The sequence below is a fragment of the Astatotilapia calliptera genome, chromosome 22, assembly GCF_964374335.1.
Source record: "Astatotilapia calliptera chromosome 22, fAstCal68.1, whole genome shotgun sequence".
NCBI classification, from domain to species: Eukaryota; Metazoa; Chordata; class Actinopteri; order Cichliformes; family Cichlidae; genus Astatotilapia; species Astatotilapia calliptera.
This window is the reverse complement of record NC_137442.1, coordinates 8,515,788-8,537,118: the sequence shown is the minus strand read 5'-3', so window position 1 is coordinate 8,537,118 and position 21,331 is coordinate 8,515,788. Positions and strand designations below refer to the sequence as shown.

The 21,331-nt window shown below is 39.6% G+C and overlaps 1 protein-coding gene across 1 annotated transcript; it reads left to right on the top strand.

The window, feature by feature from the left end:
- Positions 1–13,509: 13,509 nt before the first annotated feature.
- Positions 13,510–20,579, top strand: trhrb (thyrotropin-releasing hormone receptor b). Its single transcript, XM_026156941.2, has 2 exons — positions 13,510–14,615; positions 17,207–20,579. The coding sequence occupies exons 1-2, from the start codon at positions 13,833–13,835 to the stop codon at positions 17,630–17,632; spliced, it is 1,209 nt and encodes a 402-aa protein (XP_026012726.1). The 5' UTR covers positions 13,510–13,832; the 3' UTR covers positions 17,633–20,579.
- Positions 20,580–21,331: the final 752 nt, after the last annotated feature.

Genomic DNA, 21,331 nt, shown 5'->3' with positions numbered 1-21,331 from the left:
GAGGCGGGGTGGATCTCCACCTCCATGCCATATATGTCAAATTCTGATCCAAAAGTTGCAGCAGAAATTGAGGCTCATCAAACGAACTAAGATTTTGTATTTAATCTTGAGTTGTCTAATTATGGCGAGCCTTTGCCAATTGCAGCCTTACTTTCATTTTCTCACCTGACAGGAGCGGCACCCAGTGTGGTCTACTGCTGCTCTGCTTCAAGGTTTGACATATTGTGCATTCAGAGATGTTCTTCTGCCTGCCTTAGTTGTAACAAGTGGCTATTTGAGTTTCTGTTGCCATCGTATCAGTGCAAAACAGTGTGGCTTACAAGAAACTTTCTTTTGTTTTTTGGACCATTCTCTGTAAATCATAGAAACAATTGTTTTGGAAAATCCCAGTAGATCAGCAGTTTCTGAAAACCTCAGACAAGCCTCTGTAGTACCAACAGCCATGATGCATTCAAAGCCACTTAAACCACCTTTCTTACCTGAGGGGGCAGCTGGCATCAGTCCAGTGTGGAACGTGCCACACGGCATGGTTCAAATACCAAAATGCAACAGGAGGATGCTGATGAATTTTGCGTAACCAAAAAATGTCATAAAATTTAAATATTGAGCTGTGTGAAAAGACATATCTTTGAATATTTTTCAAAAATATTATAGTTATCTTTTTAAAAAAGACAAACAGGAAATGAAGACGTAGCTCTTCAGCACCACCTCCCCCCTCCACCTGCAATGCAATCAGTTCCTTTGAGCAAAGCATCAAACGGTTATTCAGCTGCAGCCTCTCGGTGTCTGACAGCACGGTGCTTTAGTAGTGATGTGTTCTCCTGGGGTTTTAGTGTGTCTAACCTAATCTCCCCCTGCAACCACATCCCCTCGGCAGTAAACAGAAAAAGGGAAAATTCATCTGTCTAAATACGACTTTAAGTTCAGAGCTGCAGCAAAAGGAAAGCCAACCGCTGAGAGATGTATTGAGAGGACAGCCTGCTAATATTTTGCTCCATCACAGCCAGACAGAAAACCACCAGACTACTCCCCATGAGATGTTTTTCTAGTAACACTGCTGCTCTGTTGTTTATGATCTAAAGTGATTTGTCATTTCCTCCAGAGATGCTCCCAACCAGCAGGCCCATTTTATTTACACCATCCGGTGAAGTGTGGCATTTTACACTGACGGATCTGCTGTGAAGCCAGAGCACAAGTGAAGCTAAGAATAGCTGATAGGAAGCCAGCAGCAGCAGAGGCAAAGACGCTGGTCCAAGGTTAGGCTAGGACACAAAAGAAGTCAGATGGCCTTGCAGCAGGGCTGGGAGGAGGGCTGACTGGACAGAGCAGTGACGGTGGATGCACAGAGACTCACACTGTATGTCTCCAGACTGGTTTGTGTGCTGTGGTCACCACTCAGAGGCAGGGTGCATACAGTAAGAGCTGAGCAAAGCTGCGATTTAAAGCTGAGCTCTCTTTGCTCTCACTCAGCACTACTTAAAGGATGTTTTCATTGAAGTTCATATAGGGAAATGATAAAAAGAAAAAAAATCCCACAGATATCAAAGCACATTTGCCCCGAGATCAGGAGTGCAGCAGAACTGCCAGCAGCAGTGCATAAGCTGGGAGTTTGAGCCCTTTTCTATTCCATCTGTGTTTCCGCACCCACAAACAAACATGTGAGTTCACACATGAGTTATTGGACGTGATCCTGACTGAACGTCTGGTTTTTGAGGCTGATGTAGATGAACTTTCAGCTGAACCCGCTTCTCCAAAATCTGTCTCGGGAGGACCGTTTTCTGTTGTTGTTTTGCAGCAGATTGTCTGAACAGTTGCTGCGTCATATTTCCGAGACTGACTTTTTCCCCCTTATTGTAGATTTCACGCAAACCCAGAACAGTGTGAAAATAAACTGCAGGTACAGATTAACGATCATGACTAAAGAACACACAAAAACATGAAAAATGTGCAAAATTGCTGGGAGAATACACTTTTAGTATTTACAAGTGAGTTTTATGTTAGCAAAAACACCTTTTAAACTGCACACAACATCAGCTTTGGGCCATCTGTTTATTTCCAGACAGAAAATATTCAGGCCTGATTCCAGGATAACACAACAGAAGAATCTGAAATGAGTCCAAATACATAAAATATGTCAGCAGATGCTTTAATCATTATCAAAGTGCTTTATCTTTATGCTAACTGCATAAATATGTTTCTGGGAAACTAACACTTCATGTACCTGAATTCTCAAAAACAAAGTCAGGTTTATGGTGCAATGAACGAGGAATTTAATGTATGTTTCCTATGTACATTTAGGGCACTTGTATTTTGTTATACATAACATAATATACACGTGGGTTTATTATTTGTATTTATTTACTTTCTTTAAACAATACAGGAATGAAACATATTCAGGATAATGACACAGACTTACAAGAACCACAAGATGAGCAATCACTGGGAGAGTAGGGACATAATAATGTTTGTAGTGCATATGAGTAGGTTTCACTATATTCTGTCATTGATCAAATAAAACGGGACAAAATGATAATAATAATAAAATGATAATGATAATAAGAACAATAATAACCGTAATATTAATGCTACAAAGTAATAATAATGACAAAGTAAAAAAGTAAAAGAGAAGATATAGACATATACTGATGTAATAGAATTGATAACAAGTAGAAGTACACAGGTAAAAAAGGCGGGCGTTGTTGGAGTGAGACAATCCAGAGCATGGCCATCACCAAAAATAACAAAAAAAACTAAACAGGGTAAAGCCTATTAATTAAATGGCCATCGGTCAATTATTTTTCAGTGTTTTATAAAACAAAGATAAAGTCAGTTGTCTGTCGACCTGCCCATGGTGCCTAATCCTGCCTCTCCACATATTCTAATCTAATCTGAATATGGTCCTCTTCTAGGTTAACGAGTTACATTTAACATACATGTGAAATTAAATAAAACTGGCAGTGTTGGAACTTGCACCTGAGTATATAATACAAACATTAGCAATGATTTAGAACAGGAGCTGAAGTTGTGGACATCCATGGCACTCAAATGATGTAAAATGATGAACCAGAAACTGTTGCTTTGTCTGTCTTTGTTTATGATACGCTTAGCTGCACTTAATGCTAGTTAGCAAATGATAGCATGCTGAACTCAGACAGAAAACAATTTGTATACCTGCTGAAAATGAGCATGATGTCACTGTTATTGTGAGCTTGTTAGCATATGTAAAGTTGGGATTATCAAAGGATGTAGACTCACCTTATTCAGTTCAGGTTTAATTATACAGTCAGATTACAACAATGGCCATCTTACAGTGTTAAAGAGAAAACACCAACAATCCACATACTCAGTGTGGAGGACAAAAATAGTCTGCAAGGCACATTAGCTTGCAAACTGCAAATATGATGAAATGCAGGAGGACATCCAGGGATTTTTGGCATAATGCATTTGGTACTGAGAGATATTATACCTTTTTCTGACATACTAAATGGAGCAATAAGCACTGGATCATTCCTTTGCTCTCTTGCTGCACTAGAGATAGTGGAGCAATCATTTCTACAAGACACTGTCAATCAAACAGGTAAATTAAATGTCAGCACAGTCTATTATTATGTGTTCTTCTCTGAAAATGACAACCAGGACAGATTTAATCTGATAACTCCAACTCCAACTCCAACGTGTCCAGAACTCTGCTGCCCGTATTATTACTAGGACTTCTTCTACCCACCACATCTCCCCAATCCTGAAGCAACTTCACTGGCTCCCGGTCAAATTTCGCATCCATTTTAAAATAATTCTGTATACATTCAAGGCTATTCACTCTCTCTCTCCACCGTACCTCTCTGACTTATTACAGATGAAGCTCCCATCCCGCTGCCTCAGATCTTCATCTTCTCTTTCTCTCTCTGTTCCCTCTGCTCGTCTGATCACAATGGGAGGGAGGGCCTTTAGTTGCTCTGCCCCTCGACTTTGGAATTCCCTACCCCCGGACCTCAGAAATATTAGCTCATTCTCTCTTTTTAAGTCCACCCTTAAAACTCATTTGTTTAAAATTGCCTATTCTTAAATTTCCGTATGTTTTAACTTTTATCTTCTATTCTTATCATTGTGTATATTTCCAGTTTTTATCTGTTGTACAGTGTCCTTGGGTGCTTTGAAAGGCGCTATTTAAATAAAATGTATTATTATTATTATTATTAACTTGACCCACTTTTGTCACCAGCAGAGTGCAGAGAGTGTCTCAGACATCTCAGACATCAGACATAGAAATCCAGAATGTATGTTTTGCTGTTTTTGACCATCCCAGAGGAATAAAAGAACCACAGTAAAATGGATTTCAGCTGAACTGTCCTTTCAGTAGACTATTCCGATTTTTAAAAATTCACCTGTTCGGAACAACTGACTGCAAAGGAAAAGTCTTTCTTTTCACAGGAGATATGTTTGTATGTTTACGAAACTACTGAGAAAAGAAAACCAAATTTTGAAGAAGAAGACCAGATTTTGTTGTGAATAATGTTTTTTAAACTGAGAAATGTACCTGGCAATAGAATATACTCAAATATCAGACCTGTTCACCCAAATGCAGACCTATACACTCAAATCAAAAGGTCAGCTTTATTTAAAAGCTGTTTCATTATTTGTGGAGTGCAGGATCCAAGAAGCATACCGATGTTAACAAAAGGCAAGCCAGTTATTAGACTAATGCAGTAGTCCAAAAGTGCAAATCTAAAGATTCACAGGAGTACATGGAGGGAAAGACAAAGAGACATCATGACAGAGAGTGATGGGAAGAAAGGACTAGTTATAGACAAATGGTGATTATGGAAGAAGGAAACAGAAAAGAACAAGAAACAGGTGCTCAGGATCAAGCTGATCAACAAGTCGAACTAAAGACAAGATAAGAGTTACTGACAAAGTAACACAAAAAGATAACTAAGCACAAATTCACTCTGAACAAGACACAAAAAGAAACACCAGGGAGGCCGAAAAATAAGAAAACAAAGTGAATAAAAACACAAAACACAAAGATCTGAACTATTATTACTGGGAAAAATAGGAAAAGTCAAAACAGAAAGCTAAACTCCAGATAGAAAACAAGGAATGACTTAATGGATCCAGCTGATAGCCAAAGCTCAAATAAACAGCAAAAGGATGAAGAAAACAGGACTGTGTATACACTGAGGACTAACTGCTGATTAGAAACTGAAACACAGGTTAAATTAAGCAAGTCACACAGTCAGGAATAAAACAAACACTCAATCTTACTATAATGCTCATAATATAGGCATATATGTCTGCTGCCTAACTCCTCCTACGCATTAATCAATTAACTGTTACACTACAAGTACTTAGGCTATTGGGACTATATCTATGTAGCTTTTGGGAACTACTTTTACAACACTCATATCCTCACAGTTTATATATATCATGTACAGTAGCTGATCTTGAAGCAAACGGCAACATTAGAGCTACACTACAAGCGTGTGCATTGTTGACATTATGTATGCGCTGCAAAACAATTTTTAGTGCAGTGGCACTGTGAGGTCACTGGGTGTCATGCATATCTATATTAGTGATGCTAATAGTGTATGCACTTAATTATTTGGTCTGTACTGTGAATATGTAACCTGAAAAGAAGAAGAACAATAAATATGAGTGAACTGAACAAGCACAGCAGGGCCTGGTTTTTGCTAGTAATGTTAAACAAGAAATGCCAGGAAGCCCTGGGATCATGACACCACATGCTGTTCAAGTGTTTCTTCTTTCATTTTTAATTCCAAATTAAAGATGTTTAAATCAAGCCTCCCACGTCCTTAGGCATATCATTTTCTCTCAGTTCTATCCCTGTGCCGACAAACACGTGTACAAAAACCCAGGAGTATCGTTGGGAATTAGCTGGCTAATTTGACGCTTGAGGTATGCGATGAAAGCTGCTCGTTTGACTTTTTTGTCAGCAAAATTACACAAAAACTACAAAAATTAATTTCATGAAAGTTTATGGAAAGTAGGCAAAGAAAAAAACTTGTGTGAATACAACGTGTCTTTAATATAGAGCCGTGAAACACAGCCCTGGCTTTGGTGGTGGAGCCACTCTCGAAACGTCCATGAAGCTCATTATTTTTACTTATGTAATATCTTGAGCTATAAAACATAAACATAAAAAAATCTGTATTTTAAGTGTCTTTATTACTATACTACATATTACTATATCTAGCAAATAAAATGTTTAATCTTTCTGAAAAGCACCATTAAGACGTGATCGTGAGCTTGATTTCTGTTCTGTAACAGTGCTCTGAGAGTGTGATGGGAAAAAAGAATTTACAGTTTAACGCTGTGTTTGGAGACCTTGGGTTACATCGCAATGAGCACATTCATAACTTAATGAATTATGAATGTGATTTTTTTCACACCCACATACCTCCACACTGTCACACCTGAATGCTGCCCAGAACAAATGCAGCATTCTGCTGTTGTGATGAACACAATCAGGCTCCCTCTGCATTTATCGTGCAGCTGTGTGTGTGTGTGTGTGTGTGTGTGTGTGTGTGTGTGTGTGTGTGTGTGTGTGTGTGTGTGTGTGTCGTACTGAGGAAGTGACTACCAGGGCGGTGAAGAAAACAAGAGAGCTGCCTTATGAGTAGGAGTGAAGCTTTCTGTCAGTGGATGTTATATACTGGACCCCACAGTGTACTTACCATTAATTGAAGGAGGTCAGGGTCAGAGCGGCGGGTAGCTTGTTTATGACTAGACGTGAGTCATGACTCTTTAGTGTGTGTGTGCGTGCAAAGCTGACAGCCATATGGGTCTCGGCTGGCTTGGACTAAGTTCCTTTAAAATGACCTGCCAGCGTCTCGGTAAATCAGAGTGGTCAAAGGTCATTTTACATTTTAAAATGCTCTTATGCACTGAGGGATTTATGGCATATACAGTGTATGTGTGATGAAATACAAAAGCAAGCCTGACACCCCACCAGCCCCGCCCCCAAACACACACACAGCTGACAAATGCATTTTTTTTTTATTTACTGTGCACTATATGAGTGGGCCTGTGTTGGATTGCTGCGCACATTGTGAAGCTGTAATATAACTCAAACAGAACGGCCACTTTTATGTTTATAGCGCTTTGAGAAGAGACACGGACGCACTGATAAATACATATGTTACAGGCTTACAATACATCCATATTCATCAGACACCTGCAGAGCATCCAATCTTTCTCTCGCTGGCATCTTTTATAGCATTTTGTCAAACCTGAGCAACACTTGTGTTTGTAATTAGTGATCCACTTACTGTGGGAAATACGGTAGCTAAATGTTTTCGAGCTCAGACACCATCAAGCCCTCCTGCTCAGCTTAATCTGTTGAATTTCTGCAGATTTGTCTCCTTTGCTTCTTTTTCCTTTCTATACACCTTTCTAAATATAAATGGGACAAAAATAACATTTTGCGGCTCCTGTTACTTCCTGGGTGACGTACAGAAGTTCAGCAGGTTTTACTCTATGCTTTTTCTTTCAAGGAACACTTCAGTGGTTTCACACAGGAGATCTCGCTGTCTCATCTTGGAGGCTGCGGCTGGCCCATGAAAACAGTTTTACGTCCTCTGAGGGTTTTTAGGAGCTTTGTGAAGCGAGAGAAATTAACCACATTGGGATTTTTTGTTTTGACATGAGTCTCTACTTCTGTTTAATCTTTAAATTGTTCACACTGTTTCATCCTTCAGCTTTACTTCCAGCCTGGAAGTATCCATCCATCTTTTAACACATATCAAGCTTACAGTCATGCATGTTATATTATAACATATATTTCACTAGCAATGAATGAAAAACATTTATTGATAATGAAGCAAAACGCTAAGCCACAGGCTGCAATTTTGAGGAAGGCATCAGAGGATCGCTGGCAGCTCCGGGCTTCACAGATCCTCCTGATAACTTTGAGAGAGGCTGACAACCAGAAATGAAACCAAATGGGTGTGTGGCGTAAGCAGGCATTTACAGATGTATGCCAGAGAGAGGAGGTTTTTCAGGAGTGGCCTAGCTCTTGATCAAATCGTCTGTACTTCCAGACAGTATTTGAACTTTTGGAAGTTTTCTCATGTTTCCCACTAATTCCTGTTTAACCTCTTTGATCTTATTCTTTTTCTTCGTTTTTGTTTTCTAGTGTACTCGTTGGTCACTTCATTGTCTACCTTCATATATTTAATTCTGGCTTTGAAGATTTGAAGATTTAGAGATTGGATCTTACGCTGCCTCTGGTGTTATGCGTCTCTTCCTGTAAACGTGGGAAGCGCTGTTGTGTCATCATCAAATCATCGTCAAATTTAACACTGAAAATCTGGAATTTGACATTTTTATCTCACAAAAATGCTCCTGGTTTAAGCCTCCTCTCCGGCTGGGGCCTTTCTGTGTAGAGTTTTCATGTTCTCTCTTTGCCAGTTTGGGTATTCTCCGCCTCCTCTCCCTTTCTCCCACAGTCCAAAGACATGCATGTTAGGTGATTAACTGGTGATTCACAAGTGACATAGATGTAAATATGTCAACCAGTCCAGGGTGCACCTGAAATCTCTCCCCATGACAGCAGGAATAGAGTAATCCCACCTGGACAAGCGGTTAGGAAAACGGTTGGGAATGCTGTGATTGATCTCTGCTGTATCAGTTGTGGCCGGTCTTTTATAAGCAGTGACCTGCGCTTCCCTCAGCAGTACAATAACTTATTGGAATGTTTTTAAAATCATTGTTTAATAGCTTTGCAGCAGTAGACAGCAGGGAGCAGCAGAACTTTTATCTGCAAAGCACATTATACAATAAAAACTGACCAAAGTGCTCCACAGAGTTGACCTAATGGTTGGATAAGAATACAGAAGTTGTGAAAAAGTCATGAGCAGAACAGCACTGCACCGAGAACAAGTAACCACAAAGCAAAGAGGGTGAGCAATGACTATTAAAATGGTAGTGAAAGAGTAAAGCTCATAAATACATTAACTAAAGAGAAATATCTGATTATTCATTCTAGAATTTTCTACTTAATTACAGAGTCACTGGATTCACTGGATTTTGCATCAGAAGTTCCCAAAATATCTGTAAAGAAACATTGTTAATGGCGTTAATTCTGTTGGGAGTGGACTGCAGAGAGCACTGAAATGCAAGTTGTGTAAACAAAGTAACAAAAAATGAATCTTTGATTAGAACAATTCAAAAGTCCAAAGAAAGTACAAATTCCAGGAGATCAGAGACAAACAGAGATCATAAGAAGGGGAAAGACTACATGTATGCAGAGGAGAAATAGCCAGGAAAAAGATACGTGTGAATGCAATCAAACACAAGTGAGACTAATAAACGCAAAGCAGATAATCACACTGAAGGAGAAAAGGAAGTAAAACTGCAACAGGACACAACCATCAAAACAAAACAGGCCAAGAGACAAATAACAGTGAGACATGAAGATTAACTTGAGCACGACAAATTCAGAATAACGTATGACAAAGCTTTTGTTACTTTGAGGCTGTAATTCAGGCTTCTCTGAATAGACAGACCTTAAAGATCTCATCATATGATTCCAGCAGAGCTTCCAAAAGTAGAATGAGAGGCAGAGGCTGTCAGGACCCTCTCCTCCACTGTCAATGGATTCAGGAGACAGAAACCTTCTCAGCTTTTAGACTTATGATAATCTGAGTGAACTATCCTTAAGTTAGTCAAACAAATTTATTTACAAGGACATTTAAACACGTGAGGTGTGGAACAAAGTACTATACAACTAAAATAATAAAAGAAAACTTTTGAAAACATGAAATAAATCATAAAATAAATGGGAAAAAACAATTAAACAGTAACAAGAAAAAAGCCATTAGAATTGAGTCTGAAAATGGGTTTTCAGATCATTTACAGTAGCCACTCCTACTGCGAGATCTCCTCTGTGTTTTAAACCGAAGCATCTGTTAAGCAAACTTCTAGTGGGAGTAAGTTCAAGTTCAGAGCAGTAAGACGATGCTAATCTGTGCATTAATTTGAAAGTAAGGTGGGCTGCTTCAGATTCAGGCTGCCTCTTTGTAATACCAATGTGCTTGTATGCCAGTATTGCAGGTTTGTAGTTTATGTTTTGTCCTGTTTGTTTGTGCTTTTGTGTTTTTCTCTTCTCTTTCCTCTCACACCCCAAACCGAGCAGCTGCCCCACCCTGAGCCTGATTCTCCTGGAAGTCTCTCTTCATTAGAAAGTCTTCCTGTGTGTGTGCACATGGGTTCTTTCTCTACTATTGTTTGGTCTTTGTGTCACAATATAACATCCCTTGATAATTGTGTAGGGATCTATATGCTCTTTGAGCTAAATTCAGTACTACAGCTAAAATAAATGGTGCAACTTTAAATGTACAAACGGAAGGAATGATCTTGTGTCAGTTGTGATGAACTGTTTGCTCTTGTCACACATTTGGTACTGCCCAGCTATGTCCTTTAGGGGGCAGTAAAACTCTTTCCTTTCATTTCTACATATTACTTTTCTCTGTGGCACGAGCTCCTGTGATTTGAATAATGTAATCAAGTGAAGATGTTTAAACAGGAACTGAATACAAAGCAATGATATCTCTCAGACAATCAAGTTAATTTATGTCTGAATATATAAAGTAATTTGGAGACAGGAGAGGTTTTTCTTGTAACTGATTAAAGGCTCAAAAATTCTCATTTTAGTATTTATTAATTAGCAGATAAATCATTTTAAATCTATTTTAATATCCTTTCAACGTAGACTTATAGCTTCCACTCTAAAGTAAAGACAGTTAACTCTTAATTTAGGAAAAAAGATAAAGAAACTAATTTACAGTCTTGGAAACTGAGTCACTGACAGCAGGTTAGTTTCTACTAATATCATCCAAAACCAAGAAGGAGAAGGATGAAAAAAAGCTGAGCTAAAGATGATGGGAATCATGGGAGAAAAGGGGGCGTCATCATTATGTAATTTCCACCTGTTGCTCGGGATGGACGGCTGGCAGCTTCAGGCCTCGAAGCACAATCGTGTGAAAAGTGTGAGTGTTGGCGTGATCGTCACCATTTTCCGCTCAGTTCCTGGAGAATATGCACAGTTGGTGTGGAGGAGAGTTTGCCACCTCCACAGTATTGTGCTGAGAACAGGCAGCCACAGATTGTTGGACAGCATGGCAGTTAATACAGGTCACTGCTGATCTGTCTTTTTGTGCTTTTCACATCTTCTTCCAACTGTAATCGTTTTCTATAATGAAATTTACCGCATCAGCACGAAGTGAGCTGATTAAATCTGCAGGGTGGAACGTGGTGCTGATAAATCACTGCACTACATGATACGTTCATTGACCAAAAATATTAGTATTAAACTCTTAAACTATGATGTATGGGCTCAGATTTCAGTAGCAGATGTTTAATCCACTGTGGGAATATGCAGAAAGATATATATGTTTTAGAATAACTAGACGTAGCTTTTGGTATAGTAGCAAAAAGTATTTGGACACAAGCTGATTATCTATCTTTATAGGATGGAGTATATATATGCATGGATTTCAAGCACTGACTCTAAATTACCATTAAAAGGCTTCTTCAAAAGCAACTAGAATTATAAAGATGAGTGCAGGGAAGATTGAGCTCCTCTTTAATTGGGTTTGTAGTTTTAAAATAACAGTGACAAAAAATACAAGATTTGTCACTGAGTGCAAGCAGAACCAGAAACATTTGATGCATATTAGACTGTAAAATATGACTAAAATAAAGAAAATCAGACAAGAGTGATCAACTTGAATTGCCTACGAGATCCATGAACGTTTCTATAATACAGCACAGTTCATAAGTCATCTGACGTACAATCAGCTCAAGAGGGAGAGCTATATGGTGGAAAGCATTCATAAGAATAAGACAGCAAGGACTATATCTGAGAAAGAACAAGCGCAGAAGGAGTGAAGCTTCACAAGAATTTTTTCTGAATGAGAAAATTAAAGGTTTAATTAAACGAATTAAACCTTTGTGAATCTGATAGCAAAAGGTTTGAGCTGCACTGAAGCTACAATAAAGCACAGAGGTAGGAACGGTAAAGTGATGTATTCATGCTGGAATACATGCAGAAGACACAGAGTAGGATAATCCAAAGCAAAGAGGCTGTCGAATGAAAATAAAAAGGGGAAAATAAAAGTTGTAGTGTGACCCTCCCAGAGCAAAATCCACTGGATCCCTGGCGGAGCACCAGTGTGTGTGGGGGAGGTTAAAAGAAACATGTCTGCAGAAGGGTACAAAAAAAGCAGGGTGTACTTTAACAGAAGTGTCCGTCTCTTAAATCTTTAATCTCTTAAATCTTTCCATTAAAATTCATTCATTGATACATCCATTCATCTTCAACTACTTCACTTCAGAGCTCCTCTGGAGCCTATCCGATAGGACGAAAAGCAAGCTACACCCTGAACAGGTCACCAATCTGTTGTAGGGCTGAGAGACAGAAAACCATTCACGCCTACAGCTGATTTAGAGTCACCAATTAACCCAGCATGGATGCCTTTGGACTGAGGGAGGAAGAGATCCCTAAGAGAACCCATGCTCAAACAGGGAGAATATGCAAACTTCACATGGAGAGGCCCAGGGATTCAATACCAGGACAACTGTGCTGACCACTGCACAAACATATGTCCATTATAAACAGACAACAAAACAATATAATTTATATATTTTTCTTCTCAGCTGACTTGACATTTATTTTTCAGTAGCTGTACACCTGGTCACACCCATATTTATATATCACAAAGACTTCACGCACAGTGTTTTCAGGCTGCAGCTGTGATATTGCTGATAAAACAACTGAAGTTTTTTTTAAGGATTAAAATTAATTAAAAGACAAGATAAAAATAGAGCTGACCAGTGATTTGTAGTCAAACCAAAACATTTTTAGATGGAAGTTAAAGTGGCTTTCATGGGGACTCAAACGCAGGACTCATTTTCAGTAATCCCTGAGCTCATTTCTATGAGTGATTTTAGAGCATTTGGTATACAGCAGTCTTTAAGTAATAAAGAAATCGAGGATTGAGGCTCAAAAATTTGTTCATATTGACGCCTTCTTTTTGCACATGCATCACAGGAAATGTTTTCTGAATATGTTCGGCCATACTTCAAAACAGCATGCACTTTTCCAACCTCCGCCTTCATGTTCACCTGGAAGAGTGTACATGCTGATTAGCGCTATCGTAAAAAAAAAAAAAAAAAGAAAAAGAAAAAGAAAAGAAAAAAGAGCGCCGTTCATGAAGTTTAAGTGACAGGCTGTTGCGCAAGACAGCAAATCAACGAACTGTGACAAATTTGTAAATGTTTTATTCATCATTATGAGCGGCAGCACTAACACTGATTCATGCAGTGGTAATAATCAAATATCAGATAAACAGGAAAACATTCTAACATTTTGCCGCTTGGCCAGCTGGTTTTGTTGATGGGGGAGGTCTGGTTTGGAAAATGTAATCATGGGCTAATCCCCTCGCATGCGTATGACTGCTCGTGCCAAAAGGAAGGCTCAAAAAGCAAACCTCCATCTGTCCGCCAGGCACAGTTGTTCCGACGAGAATAAGGTAGCGCGTCGCCTTTTACGCACAGCACTGCGACGGAATTAAAGCAGAGTCCGAGCAGCTCTTTGTCACTTCGTCGTTTTTCAACGTGCACCGCAAGCTTTCGTCTGTCCTTTACTTTGTGTGTGTGCGTTTCATATTGACTTTCCAGACCTGTAAAGTTTTTGGACTTCTAACTTCTGTCGCGCGTAAAACCGGGCTGGTGCGCGAGAACACTGCAAAGCCTCTTTTTTAAAAAACAAACAAACAAACAAATTCCTCATTTATTTGAACCTTTTAAACGAGATGGAAAACTTCACATCAGCTCCATTGGAGAACAATACTTTACCGACATGGGTGGACCACAGCATTCAGTACAAAGTGATTAGCAGTTGTCTGCTCTTCATGATTTGTGCTCTAGGAATTGTTGGCAATGTTATGGTGATCCTGGTGGTGCTCACTACTAAACATATGAGGACTCCCACCAACTGCTACCTGGTGAGTTTGGCTGTGGCTGACCTGATGGTGCTCACAACGGCTGGTTTGCCAGCTATTCCGGAAAGTATCTTCGTATCTTGGGTGTTTGGCCGCTATGGGTGCCTCTGCATCACCTACTTTCAGTACCTCGGGATCAACGCCTCCTCTTGCTCCATAACAGCTTTCACTATCGAGAGATACATCGCCATCTGCCACCCGATTAAAGCCCAGTTTCTGTGCACGCTGTCCAGAGCAAAAAAGATCATTTTGTTCGTCTGGGCTTTCACTTCCATTTACTGCTTGATGTGGTTTTATCTGTCAAACATCCAGGAAACGGTGTACAAAAACATCACCATCGTCACCTGCGCCTACAGAGTTGCCAGGAAGTTTTATTTACCCATTTACTTTTTTGATTTCGGCGTCTTTTTCGTGCTGCCGCTGCTGCTCTCCGCGGTTCTGTACGGCCTCATCGCCAGGATCCTCTTCCTCAACCCGCTGCCCTCCGACCCTAAAGACAAGAAGAAGAACGGACACAACAACCACGCCATCAACAAGAGCACCAGTTGTAAAAACTCTCGACACTCCAGCTCCACCGCGACCTCCCGCAGACAGGTGGGTGGTGTGTGAGCGTGGGGAGGATGAGAACCAGGATGTTTTTACTCTGCTCATTCAGCGAGATGTTGCAATTTTTTTGCACGGGTTCGTAAAATTATTCAAATATAAATGAATGAATAAACCTAGTCACATTCTACAGACATTTTAATACCAGTTATTAAAAGACAAAGTGAATATTTTAAAGTAATTAGGAGTGGAAATAGTTGTCATTTTCAGTATACAAAGGAGTTTTTAACATTTCTTCATTAAAAATAAGTATAATTATAGTGATTGTTTTGTTAGTTAATTTGGTATAAGCTCTACAACATGTGAAAACTGAAGGTTTCTTCTGAGTGCAATCAAAAACCCAAAGATGGACTTCTTATTCTACGATTGCAAAGAAATGAAATGAAACAAATTAACATGCTTATGAAAAATAGCAAAAGATAAAAACAATGACCTCATCACAATTACAAATTTTGAATGTTTTCCACACCATAAAGATAGCCCCTCCATGTGTTAGAAGTACCTCTGCAATATCATTTAGTATGCACAGGAAATGAATATGCAAATTGAACCACACCTCCCACCTTAGCCTCTTGTCTCTGCTGCTGCAAGACTCACTCAGACGTGCTCTGGAGAGAATAGAAAAGCACCTCATAGAAGTGTGTGTTAAGTGTGAGAGGAAAACCCAGCCCTTCATTTAAAAATCAGTAGGTTAGGAACACAGAGTGGGTGCTTGTTCCACAAGTCACAAGAAAAAAAACAACGGAATAAATACAATCCACAAAGAATGGAGGAAAGCATTTAAACTAATTAACACTTGCGACAAAGCTTTTATTTCACTTACAGTGACTCACTGAGTTCTCACCAAGTGATGTTACCTTCAATTCACCCGTGTCGTCTCTCGTCTTCTCCCTGTTTGACAGTTTCACTGACACACACACACACACACACACACACACACACACACACACACACACACACACACACACACACACACACACACACACACACACACACACACACACGCACGCACACAAATTATGAAACAATGGGCAGCAAAACAGCAGTAGAGACTCCCACAGTGAGCTGAAATGAACCAAGTGCACATGCACAACATGAACCTTTGGCTTGTTACATAAATCTTATCCTGTACTGCCAGCTTTCATAAGCCAGCTCCACCCCACAATCTAAAGGGACTGGTTGGTTGTCTGAATCTGTTATATTGAAGCTGTTATTCATATACTGTAATTCCAGTGTGATTTAAAACTTGTTTTTTATATTTATTATAATGTGTATATTAAAGAGGTATTGAACGCTGGGGTCAGTCTACACAATTTTAGCCTAATTCTGGACAACATGTCTGTAATGGGGTTACCACGAAGGAAGAGATTGGCAATGATTCAACAACCAGAAACCCTGCAAAGTCAATTAAAATCAGCAAATGTATTGACAACAGAGGGAACAGCCAATAGCAACAAATACTGGTCATATTGGTCAACTTAGAAGCAAGCGATTGAAGTGACAACCTACTGAACTGAAGGATACTGTTGACTGACATATGGCAGGGTTTACCTGTGTAACTTCAGCCTGGAATGACTTAGGACTAAGAGCCAGCTAGAAAGTGATGCATTTTAGATCATGTTATATATGAACAGGGTGATTATCATCATTTTTTCTTGTGTTGGGTGTCATAACGGATGAAAACTGATGCTCCATCGCATCGCCCTAGCTGAGAAAGGCTAGCTCGTTTTTGATGATGGGGCAGGGAAATGAAAAAGCCAATAATATATAGTCTACTTCGGATTTTTGTGTTCATTTTCTTTTCTGGAAATCATGAAGGGAGCCATTCCACTTCCCACAAATTCCTTTCTACAGAATCTGACTACAGTTCAGCCAGAGGTGCAGCAGAGGGCGCTTATTCAATAAAAAGGAATGGAGAGGAGTTGAGATCAAAAAAGCCTAAATATTATTTTAGTTGTTGCAAAATAAAATAATACAATTACAGTGAACAAGTCATACTCATAATCATTGTGCTAATGCAGTTCTGGTCCACTGATGATTTAGGAAAGGAGACGCTCCCTTGGCGTTGCTCACTTACAAGTATTTCTCAGCACATGTTAGAAATGTAGTTAAACCGTGCGTGTATATGAATGTTGTGTTGTGGTGGTTGAAGGTTATGTTACCAGGAGGCTGCTGCTAGAAATATTCTACTCCTGCTGCTGGCTTCATGCCTGAAATCAACAAAGCGTAGGCTGAAAGTAGCTCCCAGAGTGTGACAGCCAAAAGGCTCGTGGAAAGATTTTTAATTCAAATCAAAGCTACATTTATTATCGCAACCTCTTCTATCTGAAGCAGAAGTTTGGAGTGGGAGTTCTTGAGTGCTTAGAAGTTTTCTTTCCTTTTACATCATCCTCGATGTTAAAGACAACGAGCAAGACGGGTTGGTTACCAATGAGTAGTCCGTCATATCCCTCGGTCGAGGGGACACTGACCATCATAAAACACAAGAAATACTGTGTGGTCACAAGCCTGCATTAATAAATAAAACCAGCTTCCCCATATGCAGGAGCAGTTCTCATATTTCTCCTTCCCTCCCACTGCAGGTGACCAAGATGCTGGCAGTGGTGGTAATCCTCTTCGCCCTGCTCTGGATGCCGTACCGCACTCTGGTGGTGGTCAACTCCTTCCTGGACAAGGCCTATTTGGACAGCTGGTTCGTGCTTTTCTGCAAAATCTGCATCTACCTCAACAGCGCCATCAACCCAGTCATCTACAATGCCATGTCTCAGAAGTTTCGTGCCGCTTTCCGCAAGATCTGCCGCTGTGGGAGGAAAGGCTCGGATAAACCCGCCACCTACAGCGTGGCCCTCACCTACAGCGCTGTCAAGGATACATCAATGGTGGAAAGCACTGATCACTTCACGACCGAGCTGGAGGAGCTCACTGTCACTGACGAACTGCTGTCTGATCAGAAAATGATGTTCCCAGACCCCAGTGTCTACGGAAAGGTGAACTTCAGTGACAATTGAGGTTTTCTTTGAGGCCAGAGAGATTTTCTTTTTTTTTTTTTGGGGGGGGGGGGGGGGGGGGGATAATTGAAAATTAAAGACTTTGAAAATGTTGCTTAATGGAGTCTGTCAAGTGGAAGTATTGTTTTCTCAGTGCTTGCTTACCTTTCAAAGCGAGGCTGCTGAAGCTAGAGATGTAAACACAGATTGCAGCCAGTGATGCGTAACAGCAGGCTTTGGAGCGCAAAGCCAAACACACTCTTTATGAGGCGTGATCCCGGACATTGTAAAGCCACCAACGCTGACAGATAAGCACTCTCATCACTCAGCTGTTATCTTATCTTTTCCATATAATATCAGGTATATGAGCCAACAACCCATGAATGCGAACGACAACACTGTTCCCACTTCAAATACACGGTGTTGCGTTATAACTCCGATTAGCACCGACTCAATTCTGATCTTTAAGCCTGAATGACGCAACAAGGCACGTCAAGAGGAAATAAACTGAACTTGAATGCTCAGACATCCTTTGAAGAGGTGCTGTCAATAAACTGGCCTTGACGCATTTATTTTCACCCACAAAGCCGGCGATCGGTACGTTGTACCAAAGAATACCGAAGGCAGATCAGAACTCTTCGAGTGGAATTTAGTCTTTATCATTAGATTCCCCCCACTTTTTTTTTTTTTTTAACTCATTGTGCTACTGAAAATAAAATTTAGGATGAGTTATTATTATCAGCTTCACTCACACTTTCAGAGTTCTTCTCAGAAATAAGGTGAATTATCATACTTGCAAACACACCCCAAAAATCCTCACCCTATACAGCTTTAATAACTGCATGCCTGCCTCCCTGACGTTTTCAAGGCAGGTGGTCCATTAAAGGGTGAGTCACACATGAACCTTCACTGGCAAAATAGGCCCTATTTTTGCTGTGAAGGACACGTACAGTGTGCAGCCTTGAGCACAATGTAAAACCAAGACAGATTTGGCTGTAAGTGCTCTGCAGGAAGGGAATTTGCTGTGAGTTTTATTTTCTCCAAGGACAAGCATTCACCGACAGACAGGGGCTGCAGAACTATAAAAAGCACTTTGTAACTTGAATTCAAAAAGTGCCATGATGCCATTTATGTGTTATCCTGTTTCTAAAAAGGCATACATCATAAAGAGTTTATAAGTTCTAACTGAAGACTTTACTTAGAGGCGAGACGTTTTTATAGAGCGTATTTTAAGAACTTTTTGGCTACCTTATCTATAGCTCTAAAGTCTTAAGATTTTTTTTAATTAAACCCCATGTTTGATTCTACTGATGGTCAGCATTTGTGTTTGCTTTCTGTTTTTATTGTTCTTTGATATATTTTTGCTTTTTGATGGTAGTCTGGCATTGCTGTGCAAGATTTCAGATGGGTGTGGGAAAGAAAGCATTGCAGGTAACTTTACAGTTCTGATTGTAATTACATTATATGGACAAAAGAAATGGGGTACACACCTCTTGATCTTTGAATTCAGGTGTTTTCAGTCTCATTGCCACAAGTGTCGAGATCAAGCTCCTAGCCATGCAGTGTGCCTTTACAAACACGTGTGAAATAAGGTTGTTCTACAGCGTGCCACCATTGCAGCATGTCAATATGTAACAGAAAGCACAGAAGCCTGGCCGTGAAGTGTCAGACCAGTTACAGAGCAGGCTTTCTGAGTGCCAAGGTTCATAGTTTATAAATGGGATCATGAGATTGGTTTCCATGGCCTAGCTGTTGGTGTAGGTGTAATGTGTAAGTGGTCCAGTACTTTTGTTCATATAATGTATATCTGCAAGCCTAAAAAACTAACCAGGCAAAATCAAAGCACGTCTACGAATGGAGAGTATTTTGATCAGTGAGTCAAGCTTACCTGGGACAAAGTTGTGAACCACCGACAGGCTGAATATTTGATATTACAAAAGCCAGCAAACATATAACTGCATAACATTGGTGACAGTTATAATGGTGATAAATATACTGAAAATAAAAGTGGACCCATGATACAGCCTTGAGGAACACCACAATTAAAATGTAGAAATGTTCATTTTCTATGGCCAAACAGGAGGTTCTGTCGAAGAGATGGAAACTTCAAAGATAGATTCCCTTAAAATGTAACACACTCTTGACATACCCTTTTTATATGCCTTACGGTCCTTTCCTAAATGATTATTTTATTTTACTTTTTCCATGCATTAAAAACTGCTTTGAATTTTTCTTCGAGCAGCAGCAGTGGTGGTTGTAAACCTCAGTGTCAGATACTGTATATGTACAGTGCCACAGAGATTTGGTGTAACATATACGATGTGGTGATATAGTTTAGCTGCAGCATGGTGATTTGAGGCTGAAGCAAAGTGAATTCAGTGTTTTGTTCTGTGTTATGTATCCTGTGAACTGTGGATTTAACAAACCGTCGCTTTGCTCATCCCGCTTCTAGTTGTGAGAGCGGTCAGTGAGCTGGTGAACACTGCTGGATGGACGTAAGATGAATACTGAAGATGTGCTGATGTTGTGTGGCATTTTCTGCCAGATCAGTGACTGTCTACTGTTTTCAGTCTGAGCACTGTCTGCCACACAGGGAAATATAATTGGGTAGACACAGCAGAGGAAGAGTGGGTTTCATCACTGCTGAATGTGGAAGATAGTTTTAATACTGCATATGCATCATGTTACAGTGGATTAATGCATTTGTGTGTGTTTATGTCCCATGTGTTTTTAAAGTGCTTGTTATTTATGGCAACTCGTTTGTATATCTTTATGATACTCTTGCGTTCACTATTGCACATTCAAAGTTTATTAATATTACTTTGTGATGTACTATTTGGAAGCTGCTGCTTTGATCTTGCTTCTAAAATTATTGTGGTCCTGTGAATATGTTTGATGGCTCTCTAGAAATAGTTCATTTGTAATTTTTATTTCCTTGTGTCAAAATAAAGTTATTTCTGGAAATAAAGTAGTGTATTTTCCATGTGTCGAAGAGGCATTCTAGCTTTATTTTCCCCAAATCTTTGCAGGTTTCTGAGAAAATCCCAAACAGAAGGTGAACAGAGAAAGATTTAATTTTGGGGGGGTCACACAATGGGTTGTATGTTTCTGTATCATATATAGCAATATATAATATATATAATGTACATTTAGATAATTCTATAAAAGCAGAACAAAAAAAATTCTAATTTCAAATGAAATTATGAGAAATTAATTCAAACATCTACATTAGTGTAGCTGGTTACTGGAAATTTTACTGGTTATTGCATATACTGGTTAATTTTAGTTAAAGACTTCTCTTTAGCTCTGAGTAAGTTTGTTTGCTTTGTGACTGATCAGCATTTGTACATTTATTTCACAGGCACTGGCCATTAATGACCAAAAAATACATCAGTGTCCAGTGATTCTGTTAAAAAAAAAGTAAATTATTAATAAATATTCAGATGTTACCAGCAAGCTAGTAAATGTCCACTGTGAAGGTAGCAGAAAATAATCCCCTTACCTTTCAGACTAATTTAGCTCCTATTTTTCACCCCACAATTTTACTGTTTTGGTCTCTAATAGCATCAGCCTCATTTCTAGCTAATGAACAGAGTGGTTTATGTAGCAGCTAATGATCTGAAATTAGGGTCAATATTGAGCTTACATTTAGAAAGTGCCCCCAAAAAACAACTTTTAATGAGTGCTATTATCTGCTAGATGTGTACCCGTGATACCGTG

What these genes read in the sequence shown, in the direction of transcription:
- trhrb (XM_026156941.2), top strand. Translation starts at nt 13,833, where the DNA reads ATGGAAAACTTCACATCAGCTCCATTGGAGAACAATACTTTACCGACA. An exon ending in CCGCGACCTCCCGCAGACAG is followed by an intron (nt 14,616 to 17,206) that starts GTGGGTGGTGTG and finishes CTCCCACTGCAG; the next exon opens with GTGACCAAGATGCTGGCAGT.